Source organism: Bos mutus, chromosome 4, assembly GCF_027580195.1.
Source record: "Bos mutus isolate GX-2022 chromosome 4, NWIPB_WYAK_1.1, whole genome shotgun sequence".
Classification (NCBI taxonomy): Eukaryota; Metazoa; Chordata; class Mammalia; order Artiodactyla; family Bovidae; genus Bos; species Bos mutus.
The window spans coordinates 30,910,964-30,931,331 of NC_091620.1; the positions used below are offsets into that span (position 1 = coordinate 30,910,964).

At 39.2% G+C, this 20,368-nt stretch overlaps 1 protein-coding gene across 3 annotated transcripts in view; it reads left to right on the forward strand.

Moving 5' to 3' along the window:
- LOC138987604 (uncharacterized) overlaps positions 1-20,368 on the forward strand; it is a 59,835-nt gene that overhangs the window by 21,283 nt on the left and 18,184 nt on the right. For all 3 annotated transcript variants that reach the window (XM_070369294.1, XM_070369296.1, XM_070369293.1), the window contains exon 2: positions 17,895-17,985. In XM_070369294.1, the coding sequence (XP_070225395.1) occupies positions 17,895-17,985 (91 nt within the window). The remainder of the gene's footprint in view (positions 1-17,894; positions 17,986-20,368) is intronic.

A 20,368-nucleotide genomic window follows, 5' to 3' on the forward strand; every position in this document is an offset into this window, starting at 1 on the left:
GAAGAGATCTACAGGAATTTAATTTTCCAAACAGATAGTTGGGAGACTGCTGTGTTAATTCATAGGTGAGAGAAAATAAACAGGAGCATTTTTAGGTCTAAAATACAAAGGCAAGATTGAGAAATCACAGATCAGAGGTTTCTGACTATAGTCAGAGAATTAAATGGATTACATTTACAGCAGAAACTTCGAGGTTCTCAACATTCACTTCTGAGACCCGGTTAAAGGAACTAGCCTAAGTCCAGAGCTTTATGAGTAGCAAAGAGCATATTTGGACTAGCTGGGATCTTCATTGTCATAAGCAATTCTTGTTAATAAGAATAAGTCATGATGTTTTATAAGTAATGTGGCCGGAAATAAGTAATAAACTTGATTCAATAAGAGAAGTTAATGACATTTGTGGCTGCGTTCCATCGACTCCTTTCCCTTTTCCCTTTATCATTATCATCACCAGTATTCTTTATTATTCATTCCTTCTCCTACTTTGTCTCGGGTTTGTCAGTATCTCCCACAGATTAAATTTACACAGACTGGAGACCCTCAAGGCTAAAGAAATTGCTAATTTTTAATCTGTGTATCCCCTGTAAGATAAGTTGCTTCAGTCATGTCCAACTCTTTGTAATGCTATGGACTGTAGTCCACCAGGCTCCTCTGTCCATGGGATTCTCCAGACAAGAATACTGGAGTGGGTTACCATTTCGTTCTCCAGGGGATCTTCCCAACCCAGTGATCAAACATCTCTTATGTCTCCTGCATTGGCAGGCAGGTTCTTCACCTCTAGCGCCACCTGGGAAGCTCCTAGCAAGCACAGTTAAGTGCCAAACAACTTCCAAACCCAGAGTGTTGGTCTTAAAAACAGCACATTACGGAACTTCTAATTTTTTTCACCAAAAGTCATACCTCATTTTCCCTATAAACTTATACAGTACAATTTTAAAAGACAACTTATTTTTGAAGCACCTTTAAAAGTTTTCCTCTAAGAAGTCAGTAGGTTAGAAACTGTTTCAATCTATTAGCTCTGCAGTGTTTAACCTACTGGGTGAGAAAAGGCAGATCTTTGCCCAGTCAGTTAAAGACTTAAATCTTTTGAGATGTTATTGTATGATGGGGGGAAAGGGGCTTTTCTGTGTGTGCCTGTACATGTGTGTGTATGTTTGAATATGTGTGTGTGAATCCTGGAAACTCAAGTGCCTCCTAACCAAGAGGGTTAGCAATGATGGTAAATTAACATAAGAATGCTATGAATTTTTCTATTAGCATTTGAAATGAGTTTAAGAATTCAATGATAGAACAAATTCTCATTTGCAGTAATTTTGATGTGTTTTGTTAAATAGTGACAAATTTCTGTAGTGTAATATAGATGAAGAATGGACTCAAGGCACCCATTTCAAGGAAGTACAGCATTCACTGCAAAGGTAATCTCTCCTTACAAAATTGGTAAAAATAATTAGATTTCACATTTTCAAAATGTAAAGCTATACTTGATATCTGTTAGCTAAAGGAAAATATTAATTTTCTGAATTCTGCTCCTTAAAATGGGAAGGGAGAGGAGAAAAAAAAGAGCCAAGTAAATAACAAAGTTCCTCAAGAGGAGTTCTGAAACTCTATTTAATGGCTGTAGTGGAACACAGAGATGTAATCTATACATGCTCACTTTATGCAATAAAAGTTTGTCCTATTGTGCCATGATAAAATCAGGGAGTAATATAGCTAAGAAGCTAGAAAACCACAGTATCGTTAAACATGAAAATTCTAAATATTAAAACTGTAAGCAAAGTTATATTGTTACTTTGTAAAAGATATAAATATTTCAGCTTTGGAAAATGCTTGGTAGGTCAATACCTAGGACAATGTTTAATTGAAAATAAGAAAGCAGTTTCATCTTATTCTTAAACAAAAATCCCTTTGGAAAGAATATGAATGTGCTTATAAGGACTTTCTGTGTCCAGAATACCTTTGCAAAATCCAGAGGCCTTGTAAAAGAAGTACATAATATACCTTTAACTGTAGGATTAGGTTATTGTCAACTTTCTAAGCCACTAGTTGATACACAATAGATACACACAGGGATTAGTTATTAAAGGAATGAATGACATACTTTGAATTTCAATAAGCTGAAAATCATGGCTTATGGTGACACTTTAAAGTGAAGATGTTTAAACAAGAACCAAAATGTATCATCCAGAAGCCACAGAACTATTAAATAAAAACCAGAACAAGACAGTAATTAAAGCAGTAAAAACAAATTTTGTGAAGACAAACTACTGCAATAGGGGAAAAGAGACCTCAGCATACAACTGGGCTCCATTTTTGAATACAGCAAGGACTCTGAGAATTTATAACCAAGGAACAGAGGGCTGAGGGTGGTCAGTGGCTACAAAATTACTAAAGGAAACATCAGGGGTGAGGGGAGAGTCTGGCTAAAGACACCTGACAGGATTCTTGCTGAATGCAAGCCAGGTGGTCAGAGGTCATGTGGGGGATGGTGGCAGATGAGGAAGCTGCTACAGGTCCAGGGGACAGAGAAGGAGGATGGGGCATTCGTGGTAAACTACCTTCAGAAGGTTCCTGCTAGAATTGGACTCTACAAGGAAGGCTACAGAAGAAGCCCAGCGTTTGAGGCAATGACGAAAAGAGACCTTATCGAGCCTGACACGTAGGGTCCAGTGGAGAATCTTTGTCAGCCCCCTGTTTGTAGATGCAGAGTGAGTTAACCAGTTAATGAAATAAATGACTTTAGTGTATCTGAAATTCCAGTAAACTCAAAATCATGGCTTGTGGTGACACTTTAAAATGAAGATGTTCAAATAGACTAAAAAAGAACTGTAGCATCCATAGCCAGAATTCAAACATTACTCAGAAAACAAGTATGTCTTCTATAGCCAAGCATGACTTCCTGATACACTCAGATATGACTGAAATGGAGTAATTGAACAGTGGAATAAAGCCATGAAGAGTCTCTAAATCCTAGAGGCTAATTAGAAGTACAGTAGCTTCCCCAGGGGTGCTCCTGTCAGACTGCAGGCTGAGCGCCATGACGCCTGACTTGCAGTCATCCCACCAACATTCCATCACGTAAAGCTGGGACCAGGGCTGGTTCTTCTGTGGTTCCAGTGCCTCAGCTGCCTGCTACTGATGGACAAAGGGGGCTTAGCAGGTTGGAGTTCAGGGCACACAGCCTGCCCCCAAAGATGCCAAAGCTGCATATTGATTATTTCTAATTAATGTTACTTGAAAAGCAGCGCATATGTGAACCCTTTGATCCTTCTTTGTCTCCTTGAATACAGGAGATAAATCTCCCCTCTGAAGGCTGCTAGTAGAGATATCTTTATCACCAGAGATAATTCATTTCAGGGTTGAGAAGCTCATATACACAAACCCTGTTCCTTCTCTAATAATTTATTACACATGTCTAAACTTTCTTTCGGAGAAGGCAATGGCACCCCACTGCAATACTCTTGCCTGGAGAATCCCATGGGCGGAGGAGCCTGGTGGGTGGCAGTCCATGGGGTCGCTAAGAGTCGGACATGACTGAGCAACCTCACTTTCACTTTTCACTTTTTATGCATTGGAGAAGGAAATGGCAACCCACTCCAGTGTTCTTGCCTGGAGAATCCCAGGGATGGGGGAGCCTGGTGGGCTGCCGTCTATGGGGTTGCACAGAGTCGGACATGACTGAAGCGACTTAGCAGCAGCAGCAGCAAACTTTCTTTAATTTTCTTATTTATTACGGCTCCAAACCTAAACTTCTTTGTCCTATCCAATGCTCACAAATTTATTCTTTACATAAAAGATATAAAAGCTGCCCACTTTTGATCAATAAGCATCATTTTATGATCTCTGGTGTACATGAAATTAATTTTTCTCCTGTTAATCTATCTTGTGTCAATTTTATTACCTGTCCATGCACAAAAACTCAAGAGGGGTAGCAAGGAATAGTTTCCCCTTCTGGACAATACCAGTCAAGTTCAAATTCAGGAAGAATAATGAAAACCTCCAATCTTACCAGTGCTTTGCACAATGAAATTCACAACAGTAAAATAGATATAACATGGGCCATGAGTTTGCACTTGGCCTCCTATTAGCCATAAGCATTGTTTCTCCTCCCTTGACGAGTCAGATGACTTTTGGGTTTTATTTCTCTGAATCATCAAAGTCCCAGTTACTAAATCTTCTACATATGGGATTATAGCAGAGGTCCAAATGGTCGCTATAGTCTAACATAAACAGAAAACACCTGTCTATTCATAAATTTCCTTTCTCTAGAGACAAGAGGGACCCAATGGCATTAAATGTATGTGAGCACATTTACTCAGGGTGAAGATAAATACTGTTAAAGATGAGCTCAGCTTCAGAAGACAATACAACAAACAGATGTTTTCATCATATCTGTTTAAGATATCTGAAGCCTACAGAGATATCAGGCTTCTACATGGAAGACCCAGGATGCAGACTGAATTTTTTTCTTAGAATAGAGGACTGGTTCAAAAATGTCAGAATTTGAAGTGATTTAACATTATCACCCTAAAAAGCCACGCTCTTCAGTCTACCATAAGAATGCATAACCGTGCTTTGCTTTTGTGAAAGCAAAACCATTGGCTGAAGTCTCAAGCAACTAGATGATTTCTCAGCAGGCACGTGTGACCATCCAGTCTAGGCCAGCTTTTCAGCCAAGATGCAAACAAAAATAAAACTCAAATTTTTCAGTATACCTGAAAGTTCCTGTTCCTTTGAAGGAGAAGTTTGGGGAGTTACAGGTTCTCACAGACAGAATTAATTCTATATGGAAATTCTATATGTCTTATTCCAGTGAGATCCTGCTATGTACCTCTCATGTTAATCTTTCTTAGATTTTAAAAATCTCTATTACAAGCCTAGGGATATAACTCTATAAGACTGTTCCCACTATGCAGCCTTTCCAAATATCAACAGATCTGACAAGGCTATTTTAAGCGTACCAAAGTGGTCAGAAAAAATGTACTTATTTCTTAGTACACCAGCCACAATTCCTGTTCAAATTTGAAATATCTCCCTCCCTGACAGACTGTAAATTCACTGTTATGTTCCAGTTTCCAGTAGTGTGCCTGTCATGTAGTAGGAGGTCCCTAAGTACTTAATTGAGTGGATGAATAAATGAATCTATCTATCTGTTAATCATTTTATCAAATTATTTTTTTCCTTTGCCTAAGTTTCACTGCATCAGTTTTATTGTCCTACCATTCTCCCTGGCTTCCCTGGTGGCTCAGTCAGTAAAGAATTAGCCTGCAATGCAGGAGACCTGGGTTCGATCCTTGGGTTGGGAAGATCCCCTGGAGGAAGGCATGGCAATCCACTCCAGTAATCTCCAAACCTGGAGAATCCCTGTGGACAGAGGAGCCTGGTGGGCTATAGGCCAGGGGAGTCACCTAGAGTCAGACACGACTGAGCAACCAAGCACAACACAGTACATTCTCCCAAAGGCAAGTTATCTATTGGATAATATTCAGTTTATCTATAGCCACTATGGAAAACAGTATGGAGATTCCTTAAAAATCTACTTGGGAAAGGAGTAGGTCAAGACTGTATATTGTCATCTTGCTTATTTAACTTTTATGCAGAGTACATCATGCAAAATGCCAGGCTGGATGAAGCACAAGCTGGAATCAAGATTGCTGGGAGAAATATCAATAACCTCAGATATGCAGATGACACCACCCTTATGGCAGAAAGCAGAGAGAGGAACTAACTTGATGAAAGTGAAAGAGGAGAGTGAAAAAGCTGGCTTAAAGCTCAACTTTCAGAAAACTAAGATCATAGCATCCAGTACTATCACTTCATGGCAAATCGATGGGGAAACAATGGAAATAGTGACAGATTTTATTTTCTTGGCTCCAAAATCACTGAAGATGGTGATTGCAGCCATGAAATTAAAAGACACTTGCCCCTTGGAAGAAAAACTATGAGAAACCTAGACAGCATATTAAAAAGCAAAGATATTATTTTGCAAACAAAAGTCTGTCTAGTCAAACCTATGCTTTTCCCAGTAGTCATGTATGGATGTGAGAGTTGGGCCATAAGAAAGTTGAGTGCTAAAGAATTGATATTTTTGAATTGTGGTGTTGGAAAAGACTCTTGAGAGTCTCTTGGACTGCAAGAAGATCAAACCAGTCAGTCCTAAATGAAATCAGTCCTGGGTGTTCATTGGAAGGACTGATGTTGAAGCTGAAGCTCCAATACTTTGGCCACCTGATGTGAAGAACTGACTCATTGGAAAAGACCCTGATGCTGGATTGAAGGCAGGAGGAGAAGGGGAAGGCAGTGGATGAGATGGTTGGATGGCATCACTGATAGATGGACATGAGTTAAGCAAGTTCCAGGAGTTGGTGATGGACAGGGAAGCCTGGCGTGCTGCAGTTCATGGGGTCGCAGAGTCGGACATGACTGAACTGAACTGATGACACAGAAATCCCGCTACTTGGCATATAAGCCTGAGAAAACCATAATTGAAAAAGACACGTGTATCCCGATGTTCACAGCAGTACTGTTTACAATAGCTAGGGCATGGAAGCACTCTAGGTGTCCGTCGACAGATGAATGGATAAAGAAGATATGTATATACAGTGAAATATTACTCAGCCTTACCAAGAATGAATTTGAGTCAGTTCTAATGAGGTGAATGAACCTAGAGCGTATTCCAAGTGAAGTAAGGGAATAGGAGAGCTCACTCGGTGCTTGCATAAGAGCACAGCTAATCTCTGCACTGAGATCGTCGCTGGTCAAAATCTCCTCACAGAGAGCATTTCAGAGCAGAAACGAAATCACCTAAGTAGTCTGTGCATTTTAGGCACAAATGCAGGGTAACTGTGAGCATGATTATCTAAGAAAGTGATGTTGAGTAGGCTTATCCCTAAAATTTCCCTTCCAAATTGTAGGTCGCAAACTAACAGTGGACCTCGGAATTCATTTAATTGATTGGAATGAGCATTTAAAGAAAATAAGTGAAATAGACAATAATAGAGTGGAATACAATAAGATAGAATACAATGGGACAGAATAGGAAACTCAGAAAGTAATACACTCCCACACAGTAAGCATGAGTATGAATTTACAAGCCTTTTCTATATATATTATACATGTGTGCACTGGGTCACAGTGTAAGCTGTATTTTTTACTGTGGAATGGATCAAACCACTTTGATACTCGAAAGCTTTCAGTCTGACACACCTGGATACTGCATCCTCAGTCAGCTGTTTTCTAATTATGTGGTCTTGGGTACGTTATTAATGCTCTTTAACCTCTTCAGCAACCACAACAGAATTCTGAGCTGTCTCAGGGCTCCTTCATGTCTGTAAATGAATAAACTACTGGACTAAGCAACTTGGTTTTCTATGTGAGGACCAGCAGGCCTGGAATCTGACTTCTCAACTTGGGAGCAATGTGACTTTGCCCAAACTACTTAACTTCACTACACTTTAGTTTTTCTTGTCTTTAATTTTTTTTCCAACTACAAAAATGTGGGTATTAATAGCAGCACTTTTCTGGGTCTGTTGGGAAATTTTCATTAGGTAAAGTGCACTGACCACTTAACACAAAGCCCGTGAAGGGTTCAGACAATGCTACCCCTAAATGTGCCACTTTCCCAAATTATTGTGATTATTTTGAGCTGAAGGTGATGCAGCAACAGAAAATACAGACAGTCTCTCTAACTTCCCCCTTTCTTCCTGAAGATTTCCCATGTAAAATGTGTACTCTGTACCAGGATGCGAGGAACATCTTACCACCAGAGGAAGGTAGTTGATGCCAAAATGGATCTGCACAAACCTATGAAAATGACCCTTATCTTCCAGTAGTTTCCCTCAGATATTTCCTAGTCACAGTTACTGCTCATCAAAGCTCTTTCTCTTTGTTGTGTCACTCCTTCATAATTTATCATTCTCTATTGAAAAGATCTGTAAACTCTTGATCGTAACTTCTCCTTTGGGTCTCCCTTTTTCCTATGGACGCTTCCATGTACATGTAAAAATATTCAATAAAGTTTATATGCTTTTTTTCTCTTCATCTGGTTTTTTTACCAGTTGAATTTTCAGGCCCCAGTTACAGAACCTAAGAGGATAAAGTTCCTTTTCCACTATTCACCAGACACATAGTACATACCAAATAAATGGAAGCTGTTCCTGTTGTCATTATTAATGAAATCATCCCTTGTCTACACCCTCTTGTATATGAAAGGAAAGAAGAACATGAAAGAAATGGAAACCCAAAGACCATTTACTGATTCTCAGACCTGCTGACATTAAAACTTCCCTAGGAAATCACTGCCCCCTCCCCCCAAGTTTTTAATGTAAATGTGTGACCCACAGGCAGTTGTCCTGGTGGAAATGAAATACCAAGCACAGTCATAGTACAGAGAAGCCAGATCTAATGGTGGCACTGTGCCTCAGTTTATCACTGCACTATGTGCCCTGAGACGGAGCCTACATGAGGTCTCCATGGATTCTGAGGTCTCCGTGTGCTTTATCAGCACATCAGACTAACTCAAGCCTTAGTGTGTGCTGTATGTGGCATTAATATGTCTTCCTCTCTTTTTCATTTGTTTGCCTCTTTGCAACTGGTGGACAAGTCTACTAAGTCTGACTGGAATGTTTTTCTGACCTGTCAAATATGACTTCAGTCTTTTAAATTGGATTATGGGACAAGCAAGTGGCATATAAGTAAGTAACATTTTAAAACAAATAGTAGCAGAACAAACAATTAGTATAGATTCCAGATCTTTTTACAATGTTAGGTTTTTAAATATTAGTATGGCCAAACAGTCTTCTATTTCACAGAAAAGAAGGAAGTAGTTACCAAAAACCAAAGCAGCAATAATTAACAGGAGTATTTCTCAACATCAAACCTACTTTGGCTGTTAGCAGGTTTATTACATCTACACAATAAGAGTCATCATTAATAACCATTATTATTGATGTTATAAAAATAAATAGTACACCTAGCACATCACATATGTATCAAAACATGTAACAGGTGCTATTGAAAAAACAACTACGATGTCAGCCTTCTAGTGGCATTACAAAGGTGCGTGAATAGACCTTGTCATCTCTGCCCCTCTCCACTACTCCATAAAGAGCTGAGCACATTTACCCTTGCGGATGAGCACAGCAATCAATTCTGTCTGTCTCCTCACCAAGAACAGAGATAAACAGGAGCCCCCTATGATTCCCACCTGAGACCAGAGAATTAGGAACACAGAGCTATTGTGACAGGCGACTGAGAATCTGGCCACTTTATGACAGGATAGGAGGGTCCTTGAGGTTCACCAACTGGGAAAAGGCACTGGGAAGACAGAACTCTGAGAAGACGGGGAAATCAGCCATAGACATATCCAGAAATATTCATTAGGATGGTAGGCTGTTCCGCCTACCATTCTAAAGCAGGATTAGAATTTTTGAAGAGTTTGAACCTAGTTTGAGATTGGGGGATGGATCAACTGAGTTTGAGGGATGGGGATAAGAGCTTCATAAGACCTATGGTTCTTGCAACAACAACAAAAAGCCAGAATAGATGGATAATAAGATAACTTCAAAGACTTAAAAAGAAATTTCAAAGGCATGTGCTTACTTGTCAACTTAATCATAAGGCAGTAGGTCTCCCAAGGTTGCATCTATTTAATACTTTAGCTCCTTAATGAATGTTTATAGTTTGGACAAAACTGTTTCTATTCATTTTTATGGCTTACTTGATTTTAATGCTTAACTTATAATAGTTTAAAAAAACCCAAGATATAAGTAGTATTTATTGATGGCCTAAACTGCCATCAATCAAGTGTGAAATATTAAATTTTAAGTGTTAACATGAGAATAGCAAGAGTTTCATCAAAATTAAAGAGTGTTTTCACAGGGAAGTGATTTCAACCAAATCTCTAAAACTCAGACAATCAACAATCAGTCATGAAATTATCTAAGGACTCCCAGTAAACAGTTAATTACGGTATTTAAATATTTTAGTAATGCCCTGGTATAGGAATTATCCTCATTTCCCAAATGAAGAAATAAGCATTAGAAAAAGATTAAATAACTGGCCCACCCATCCTAAAACTAGAAAACCCAGTTCTAGCTAATTCTAATGTTCAAGCTCTGCCCAGTGCTCTCTATTATATGAGCTACTACTATAGAGATGAAAATATGAGACAAACACAGGACATTTTCCTGAATGGGTGCTTGAATACTTTAATTATCTAAGTATGTAGATGATGGACATCTTTCTGTTTGTATATTTAGCCATCATATGGCTATTAGAATTAACCTCACTTGAAAAAGGAATTAAAACTGTCTAAATATCTTCAAAGGTATGCATTTAGTTAGACCCTAGTGCAGTTCTCTTGCCCCTAAACTATTATCTGCCTGTTTTTGGTTTAGATAATTTTTACAGAATTGTTAGTCCTTTTATTAATTTTTTTCACTCAGCTATTTGTGTCTGTCTGTGTGTTTGTGTGTGTGTGTGTGTATGCATTTACTCCAAATGATCAGGAGTGTTAGTGTGGCAATTATGTCTTATGTTTTAAGTTAGTTTACTCAGTCTTGATCCAGAAAATGGAAATGCTATATTCATATTTACTAACTTTCCACATCCTGGGACCCAGGAAGTTAGAACGCGAAGTCCTTTAAACTAAAAGACCAAAACTTTACCTAAAGTAGAAGTGAGTTGAATTATTAATCTTTGTGGAGGTCTTTCATCTCCTGGTTAATGTTGTAACCTTCTAACTCTGCCAATAGTGACTAATTAAAGTTATATATTGAAGCCTTGTTCTATTTTCAAAGACATAGAATAAAATTTTTATCATTTAAAAAATTTTGGCCACACCACTCACTTTGTGGGATCTCAGTTCCCTGACCAGGGATTGAACCTGGGACCATGGCAGTGAAAGCACCAAATCCCAGAAGCCTTGTTCTATAACTTTCTCAGAAAAAAATGCCATGGAGAATGGGCAAGTTTGGGTCATCACTACCGAGCCTACATACCTTGGGGGTATAAAGCACCACAAGGGAAAGGGAAAAGTATACTAGCTCAAGTCTGGTCTTAGCCCCAAACCTGAGAGGAGTTGAAGCGTCATTAATATTTTAACTTTTCTTCTTTTTTATTCCCTCCCTCTTTCTTCCTTCCTTCTCTTTCAGACACTCTACACATATTAATACCTTTAATACTAATAACAACCTTATGAAGTTGGTTGTCACTCAACAGATGTCACTCGATTTCTTTTTCCTCAGGCTGAGCAAATTTCAGTTGAATCCCTTGGATTCAGATTTCAGAACCATTCTTAGTCCATTGGGAAAGTCCTGGAGAGCCGTAGTACAGAAGGTCAGGTGAAGAAAAGAAACCAGTTGCATGAGGCCCTGTGGGTTCTTCAACTCAAGAGATTCATTTCATCAAAAGACTGGTTGGGGTGCTGTCTGAGAATTTCTGGCTATCTTCAAAGACATAGAATAAAATTTTTATCATTTTTAAAATGTTGGCCACACCACTCAGCTTGTGGGATCTCAGTTCCCTGACCAGGGATTGAACCTGGGGCCATGGCAGTGAAAGCACCAAATCCCAATCACTGGACCACCAAGGAACGCTCCCTTAGAATAAATTTTTTTTAATCTGAGGAAGACAACTCAGAAAGTGCCTGGAGAGCTGTGACTGGAACCAAAATGCCAAACCAGCGGTTTGGCTGAACCTAGGCTGTGTCCGGAGCCCTCTGTCTCCTGTAGCATTGGTCTGCAGTCAAGTGTAGCCCTGGCAGCATCTGGACCATGACAGAGGGTCCTACAAGGAAGGACAGAGACTGCTCCATACCTCAACCCTGCCCCTTCCATATTCCTACTAGTGGTAAAACTGGGGAGTCTCCTTTATTTCAGTCTAAAATCACTGGCACTTCAAATGCTTCCCCTTCACCCAGAAAATGGATTCTACTCTCAGCCTTGCTGTTCTCTCTAGGCTCTTGCTCTAATCTGCTGCTTCTCTGCTTGAATTGTCCCAATGCATTCAGTTTTCCTCTGTGCCCTCGCCTTCACTTCCCTGTTCAGAGCATCCTGATGGACACTGTAGTCTTCCATCTGCTTTGGTTTGGAATCTGGTTTCTCTTCTGTACTATCTTAAGACATCTTTTGTCCTACTTGGGTTGGATAATCTCCACAACCCAAGTGAGGCTCCCCACCCTCCCTCCAAGATCTGTCATCTACTTGTTTGCAATCAATTAAAATCTACTGCATGATTCTGATCTCAACTTGTCCACAGCCTCAGTTAAAGTTTACTCTTTTCTTGCTCCAGTTCCTTAGCTAATTTACTTCTGTTTATATTTTCGTGAAGGAATAGTTTAATAGGCTCTCTCTGTGTGTTCATTGACTGCCTAAATGAGAATTTCAGACATTGCAGGGGGCTATAGAGGAAGTGTTCTAGAATCACTGGGGCATTTCAAACCACACAACAAGTGCCAACTACTTAACGGTTCAACTATTTAAAGTGGGGCATTCATCACATCCAAGCACAGACATGGAGGATACCACATAGACCAGGATCTATTTTTCTGGAGTTTGCATTCTAATAGGAAGAAACAAACAATAAGAAAAACAGTAAACAAGTATTTTCAGACTGAGAAATGCTTACTTAATCCATCTGATCTGCTGTAACAAAGTACCACAGACTGGGTAGCTCATGAACAACACAAGTTTATTTCTCACAGTTCTGCAGGTTGGGAGGCCCCCGATCAAGGTTCCAGCATGATCAGATGAGGGCCCTCTTATGGGTTGCAGTCCTCACTTGGAGGAAGGAGTCTTGCAAACTCTTTGAGCCTTCTTTATAAAGGCACCCATCCTTCATGATCTAAACACCTCCAAAAGGCCCACATCCTAATATCATCAAAAAGGCATTAGGAGGTCAGCATATGAAGATTAATGGGCACAAACATTCAGAATGCAGCCAATGCTGTTACAGAATTCAAAGAGAAAAATGAGAAAGGGCAGTCAGAGTTGAAAAGACAATTCTTATCTATATAAAGCTGACTCCTAAAGACATTGTACCAGTTAACAGTTCCTCCAAAAATTAGTGCTTATTCCCCATACCCAAACTACACTGTATTATGATGCCTTGCAGAGCCTCTGCCAATCTGAGTAATGTAAAAATGGTATCTCATTTAATAATAATGTATTTTATTTTGAGAAATTGGGCTATGCATCTTTTCTTTGCTTTAATTTCTGGTCCATCTCCTTTTCCCATGTTAGGTTTGAGATGTTTTGAATTGATTTGCTTAAGAGCTCTTATCGCCTGCAATTCAGGTTCAATTCCTGGGTCAGAAAGATTCCCTGGAGAAGGAATAGGCTACCCACGCCAGTACTCCTGGGCTTCCCTTGTGGCTCAGCTGGTAAAGAATCCACCTGCAATGTGGGAATCCTGGGTTCAATCCCTGGGTTGGGAAGATCCCCTGGAGAAGGGAAAGGCTACTCAGTCACTCCAGTGTTCTGGCCTGGAGAATTCCATGGACTACACAGTCCATGGGGTCACAAAGAGTCGTACAGGACTGAGTAACTTTCACTTTCAAGAGCTCTTATATATCAGGGAAATGAGTGTTTTGTCACATGTCCCAAATGTGTTTTTCCAATTTGTTTTGGCTTGTCTATGGTATTGTTTCCATGCAAAAGGCTAGCTTCTTTTTTTATGTTTGTTTGTTTTCCTAAATATTTGGAGAGTAAACGAGATTCAGCTGGTATTCCCCGTAGCAGACCCAAGGATGAGGTTTCACGTGCAAGTGATTTGTGAGGGAAGGTTTTTCAGGGAAAAAACCTCTTGGAGAATAAAAGCCACAGAAGGAAGGGCATGAAGCTAAGAAAGGGTGCAGCTTCATATAAAGTCCTGCAGGAGGCAGCATTAGCCTGACTATATCAGGGATACATGTAAGGGCTGCAGGAAGCAAAACCACACTGAATGGGAGAGAGGGAGGAGGGAAGCACAGTGAATCTGGGGGAGGGGATACACAACAGGCAATAGTAGGGACCTTGGGGGAATCTGCCAAGTGTCTGTTAACATTGGGTGGGTCAAGAGTCAATGAAAGGATAGAATTAGAGAAGTTCAAGCCCACGTTTAATTTCAGTGTGGTTATATCTTAGTATTTACTTGTGATTAATTATTAAATGAGATGACAGAAGGAATCTACCCAGTCGGGACAGTTTAGTCCATTCCGCTTTAGCCACTAATGATTAATCATGTCTAATGAATTTTCTCCTCTTCTTCACCTCTTTTTGGATTTCCACAGTCAGGCCTGATGGTGACAAAGTTATTGGGAAAATCAGTTCTCAATAAGTTGAAGGCCAAATAAGTCACTGTAGATGTTGATCTTGAGAGTTTACGAGAAGAGGTACTGGATAGAAAAGAAGATGCTTGGTCTCGGTTAAGGTACATGGAATTTGGTCCTGAACTATCACTCATAAAGGACATCTTGCTATATTTTTGGAGTAACTAGAAAATAGTCCCTGATACTGACTTTAATTAGTATCACAGATTATTTTCTTTCTGAAGGATGTGTAGGGTCCACTAAGTAAATGTCTTCGTTTCCTTGTGGAGAAAATTTTGATCTGTAAGGTATTAAGTAGAGAGCATTGAAAGACTTACAGCTCTTTTAGTGACAAACAGCTGTATAGCAGAACACAGCTGTATAGCAGAACATATTACCCAATTAGGCCTGGTGGCCTCTCTCAAATGTCACTCCCACATATGCCCACGTGTGTTTATGCAGATAAGTTATTCCCTAAGGAGGCTGGGGATTGGGTACAATAGATAGTGACTGCTAATGGGCTTGGAATTTTTTGCTGGGAGTGATATCAGGATCAGTTCAGTCACTCAGTCGTGTCCGACTCTTTGTGATCCTATGGACTGCAGCACACCAGGCTTCCCTGTCCCATTACCAACTCCTGGCGCTTGCTCAAACTCATGTCCATCGAGTTGGTGATGCCATCAAACCATCTCACCTTCTGTCGTCCCGTTCTCCTGCCTTCAATCTTTCCCAATCAGGGTCTTTTCCAGTGAGTCAGTTCTTCACATCAGGTGGCCAAAGTATTGAAGCTTCAGCTTCAGCATCAGTCCAATGTTCCAAAATATGATGGGGTGATGAAAGCATAACTCTGTGAATAAACTAAAAACCATTAAATCATGCACTTTAAATTGATGTAATACGTGAGTTATATCTCCATTAAAACATTATAACTTTAAAAACTCTTTCTGAAGGAAAGCAACCCAAATTTTGACACTTAGAATTCCCACACACTAAGTTTAACAAAATACAAACTCATAATCAAAGGTTGGGCTTCCTGGATGACTCAGCAATAAAGAATCCGTCTGCAATGCAGAAAATGCCAGGAGTTGCCATGGGTTTGATCCCTGGGTTAGGAAGATCCCCTGGAAGACGGCATGGCAACCCACTCCAGTATTCTCGTCTTGGAGAATCCCATGGACGGAAGAGCCTGGCAGGCTACAGTCCATATGGTTGCACAGATTCGGACACAACTGAAGCAACTGAACATACAAAAGTAGCCGAACACACAAATAAATAAACTACCATGACTGAGCTCAGCAAGAATTTAAGATGTGATAGCTACGAAGTCATTCAGCATCTTGAGAAGCAGTGAGTCTGACAACTCTTGTCCCTCTCTTCTTTGTAAAGCAGAGCCTTGAACTATCTGCCTCCAGAGGGAAAAATAAACTAATATTTTTTTAAATTTTATTTTATTTTTAAACTTTACATAATTGTATTAGTTTTGCCAAATATCAAAATGAATCTGCCACAGGTATCCATGTGTTCCCCATCCTGAACACTCCTCCCTCCTCCCTCCCCATACCCTCCCTCTGGGTCGTCCCAGTGCACTAGCCCCAAGCATCCAGTATCGTGCATCGAACCTGGGCTGGTGACTCGTTTCATACATGATATTATACGTGTTTCAATGCCATTCTCCCAAATCTCCCCACCCTCTCCCTCTGCAACAGAGTCCATAAGACTGTTGTATACATCAGTGTCTCTTTTGCTGTCTCGTACACAGGGTTATTGTTAGCATCTTTCTAAATTCCATATATATGCGTTAGTATACTGTATTAGTGTTTTTCTTTCTGGCTTACTTCACTTAAAAAGGGAATGAGAGCAGATTTCTTAAATCGAGGGGGAAATATGGATTGCTAGAATATAGGCAAATTAAAATTGACAAATGCTTCTAGGTGAAAAATTGTAGCACCCAATTATGGTTAGTTGTACAAACACAGTGCAATCATTAGAAGACCAGAAATACATCTGCTATATATATATTTTGTCTTGACAAAACAATTTTAAGTTATTTTCTTTCAGTATCTGAATAGAACAAAATGTAATCAGTGGAGGAGGTCTTCCCTGGTGGTCCAGTGGTTAAGAATTCGCGTTCCAGTGCAGGGGACATGAGTTTGATCTCTGGTTGGGGAACTGGGATCCCACACGCTGCAGGGCAACTAGGCCTGTGCATTGCGACTACTGAGCCCACATGGAGCCCATGCCAACACAAGTAGAGAGAAGTTTCAGTGCAATGAAAGATCCAGCATTCTGCAGCGAAGATCCGATGTGTCACAGCTAAGACCTGACCCAGGGGAATAAATAAATAAGTATATTTTAAAATGCAGTAACTAGTCTCAATAATGACCTAAGACTTCTACTTTCCAGACACGGAACAGAGTACCCTGTTCTAAGTTTGCACAATAAAAGTGGTATTTGAAATGAAAAATTGATGGTTCTTGGGCTCGCAGAGAGGAACAAAGTGTCAAGTTCATAAACGAACATTCAGTAACATTAAACATTTTCCAAGTTCTTAAGATTAGTAATAAAGAAAAGGAAGAAGTAACTTTTTATATATTTAGTCCTCTGATAGAAACAAAAGGGATAATATTAATATGAGCATCACTTGGACAAACTATTTTCCCAGTATTAGATTTTATTCTGTAATTTTAAGTTATAATAACAATAGAGCTGCTGCTCAACATTTAGAATAAGCAAATAGCTTAAAAATTGATAGCTCTATATATCACTTTATATTTGATGTACATGGCTTGGTAATGTTTTCTTCTGGTTCTCTTTTCTTAATGAGATTATTATGTCCTTGAACTTAGTTGGCCAGTCACTTATGGCTTTTATATTTGTGTATTTTAGAGTTGCATCCCCAAAAGATGCTTAAGAAACTTCAGATTAGTTTAACTATCTCTGGGAATTCTTTCTAAAATGTAATTGGACATGGGTAAGATTGAGTCTCCCTCAATATGATCAGAGAGAAGTCAAAATAAAACCTAAACAAAACACTTGTATTTTAGACTTCTTTGACATTAGCAGATAGAGAGCTTCCTCATTCCTTTTTAAGCTGAATGCTATCCCACTGTACTGTTGAAAGTGCTTGGCAATACATTTGGTAGGGGATTTCTATGTGCCAGGTATTATGCTAAGTATTTTATCTACTTGATATGATCAAAACTGTATAAAAGGGGAAAGGATACCATTATCATCTTCCTTCTGTCAAGGAGAACACTGAAGATCAGAGAGTCTGAACACCTGCTGTTTCCATAAAGGGAAGTTAGGACAGTCCCAAGAAGCTGTGGCCATCATTAAGCAGCTTTTAAAGGTGGACTTCCTGTCCAGGAGCATTGAGCCAAATTAAACAGACCATCTGCAGCTGGGAGATCTGGAGACTGACAACATAACCAGTAGTCACAGCCCAAATTAATAAACACATATTAAATTGATGGTCAAAAGCTGAATGGATATATTTGGATTGTGTTGCAATAAGAATTATGGTGAAGAGAAAATGTGGCAACTCAGATTTCATATTGCTCTCTTTTGCAAACTGGCTCTTTGACTTTGCTGAGTGATTTATTCTCTTCAGGCCTCAGCTCTTCACAGGGGAGTTGAACTATGTGATTTCAGAGGCTCATGCACTAGGATAAGAAGAGAACGACGCTGGAGAATGATTTGCGGTAACTATCAATGTGCAGAATTTTTTTAAAAAATCTGTAACATAACTTCCACTGATTCAGGTTTCTGAAACACTCATTTATTCATTCACTCAAGTACTTATTGGGCACCTACTGTGTGCCAGGTACTGTACCAAGTAGTGTTCTGGCAGTGAACAAAATGAAATCCTCATTTTCCTAGTTTACATTCTAGTAAGAGAAGATAGAAAATAAGCAAATATGTATAACCTGTACTATGTCAGATGGTAATGAATGCTAAAGACCAGAAAATGATAGGGGAAACTGATGGTAAAGGGAAGTATCCCACCACAGTGCACTCTAGGCTCTGCCTGAACATACCAGGCCCACTCCCAAAAGTGCACTTCTGATACATTTGCCTGCAATACCCTCCCCCAAATATCCCCACAGCCAACTCTCTATCATTCAAACATTATCTGCTCAAAGCCACCCAACATATGAATATCCACCCTCCCCAACTCTGTTCTATTTTTCCCATAGATCTAACATCTGATGCAAACTGCTTTTTTGTGCATTGAAAGTCTGTCTTCCCAGAAAGACTATGAGCTCTATGAAGGCAAGGCCTTTTGTTTTGTTCAGGATATATTTCAAAGCCTGATGAGAAGTAATGTTTAATATGTTGATTAATGTCCAAATTAATTAATAGGTGAGTGAATGAATTAGAAAGATGATACAGAAATTGTCTTCTCTAATGAGGGGTTGATGTTATTGTATAGTTGCTCAGTCCTGTCCGACTCTGCAACCCCATGGACTGCAGCACACCAGGGCTCCCTGTCCTTCACCAATTCCCAGAGATTGCTCAGACTCATGTCCACTGAGTCAGTAATGCCATCCAACCATCTCATCCTCTGTCATCCCCTTCTCCTCCTGCCTTCAATCTTTCCCAGCATCAGGGTCTTTTCTAATGAGTCTGTTCTTTGCATCAGGTGGCCAAAGTATTGGAGCTTCAGCTTCAGTCTTTCCATTGAATATTCAGGATTGATTTCCTTTAGGATTGACAGTCCAAGGGACTCTCAGGAGTCTTTTCCAAAAACCACAGTTCAAAAACATCAATTCTTCAGTGCTCAGCTTTCTTTATAATCCAACTCTCACATCCATGCATGACTACTGAAAAAATCACAGCTTTGACTAGACGGACCTTTGTTGACAAAGTAATGTCTCTGCTTTTTAATATGCTGTCTAGGTTTGTCATAACTTTTCTTCCAAGGAGCAAGCATCTTTTAATGTTATGGCTGCAGTCACCATCTGCAGTGATTTTGGAGCCCAAGAAAATAAAGTCTGTCACTGTTTCCATTGTTTCCCCATCTATTTGCCATGAAGTGATGAAAGGAATAAATAGTAAATGTTTGATATTTAAAAGTCAAAATTTAAGGAAAATTGCTATATCCAGATATGACCTTAAAATAATTTAAATAATATTTATTAAGACTATGAATTAGCATGAAAACTGTAATGTATAGATAAATGAAAAACACAAGATGCAAAGGTATGCATGTATTTTTATTTACAATCATGTTTAAAAAAGCATTTTTAGAAGAAAGGTTAGAAGGAAATATACCAAAAGTTACCAGTATATATTATAGTGATTATTGGTGATTTCCATCATTTCTTTTAGTTACAAATTTTCTATAAGGTTTCATGTCTTTGATATGAAAATTACAAAATGAAAAATTTTTTAAAGTTAACCTACATGATGCTACCTGTCTTTAGTGGTATTATAAAATTTTTTATTTTGATTTGATTGTATTTTACATTTAGAAATTAGACCTTCACAGTGTCACAATGTCAGTAACCCCTGACAAGCAGGGACACAGAGTTGAAAAGGGCACACCTGTATCATCTTTCACAGAAAGACAACAGAGGCAGAGGCGAACGGTGAATCAACTCTCACGCCTTCCATAATAGCATCATACCTTCTTGAGTTTACCTTCCAAGTAGATCATCTCCAAAAAGGAAATCCTATCAACTGAAACAGGCCTTTCAAGAGAACACATGCATAAGTGATTATATATAGAACATAACATCAGAAAGACAAAATTGCCCAAGACTCTGCTTTTTCTGATGTGTTTCCATTACTTTGGTGATCAAGAAAGATAACTGAAGATCAGCAACATGTATTAATAGCTGAAGTATGCATGGGATGTGTTATCCCACTTATTCTTCAGAACAATTCACTGAGTTAGGAATTATATTAACAAATTTCAGATGAAAAAGGACTATGAGTAACCTGCCCAGAGTTACAAGGCCAGAAGGATAGTGAAACAGTGATTCAAATCAAAATTAAACTGATTCGAAAATCACTACTCTAAACTTACATATGGGGGCCAAAATATTGACTATTTCTTAGTAGGATCCCTTCACAACTGCA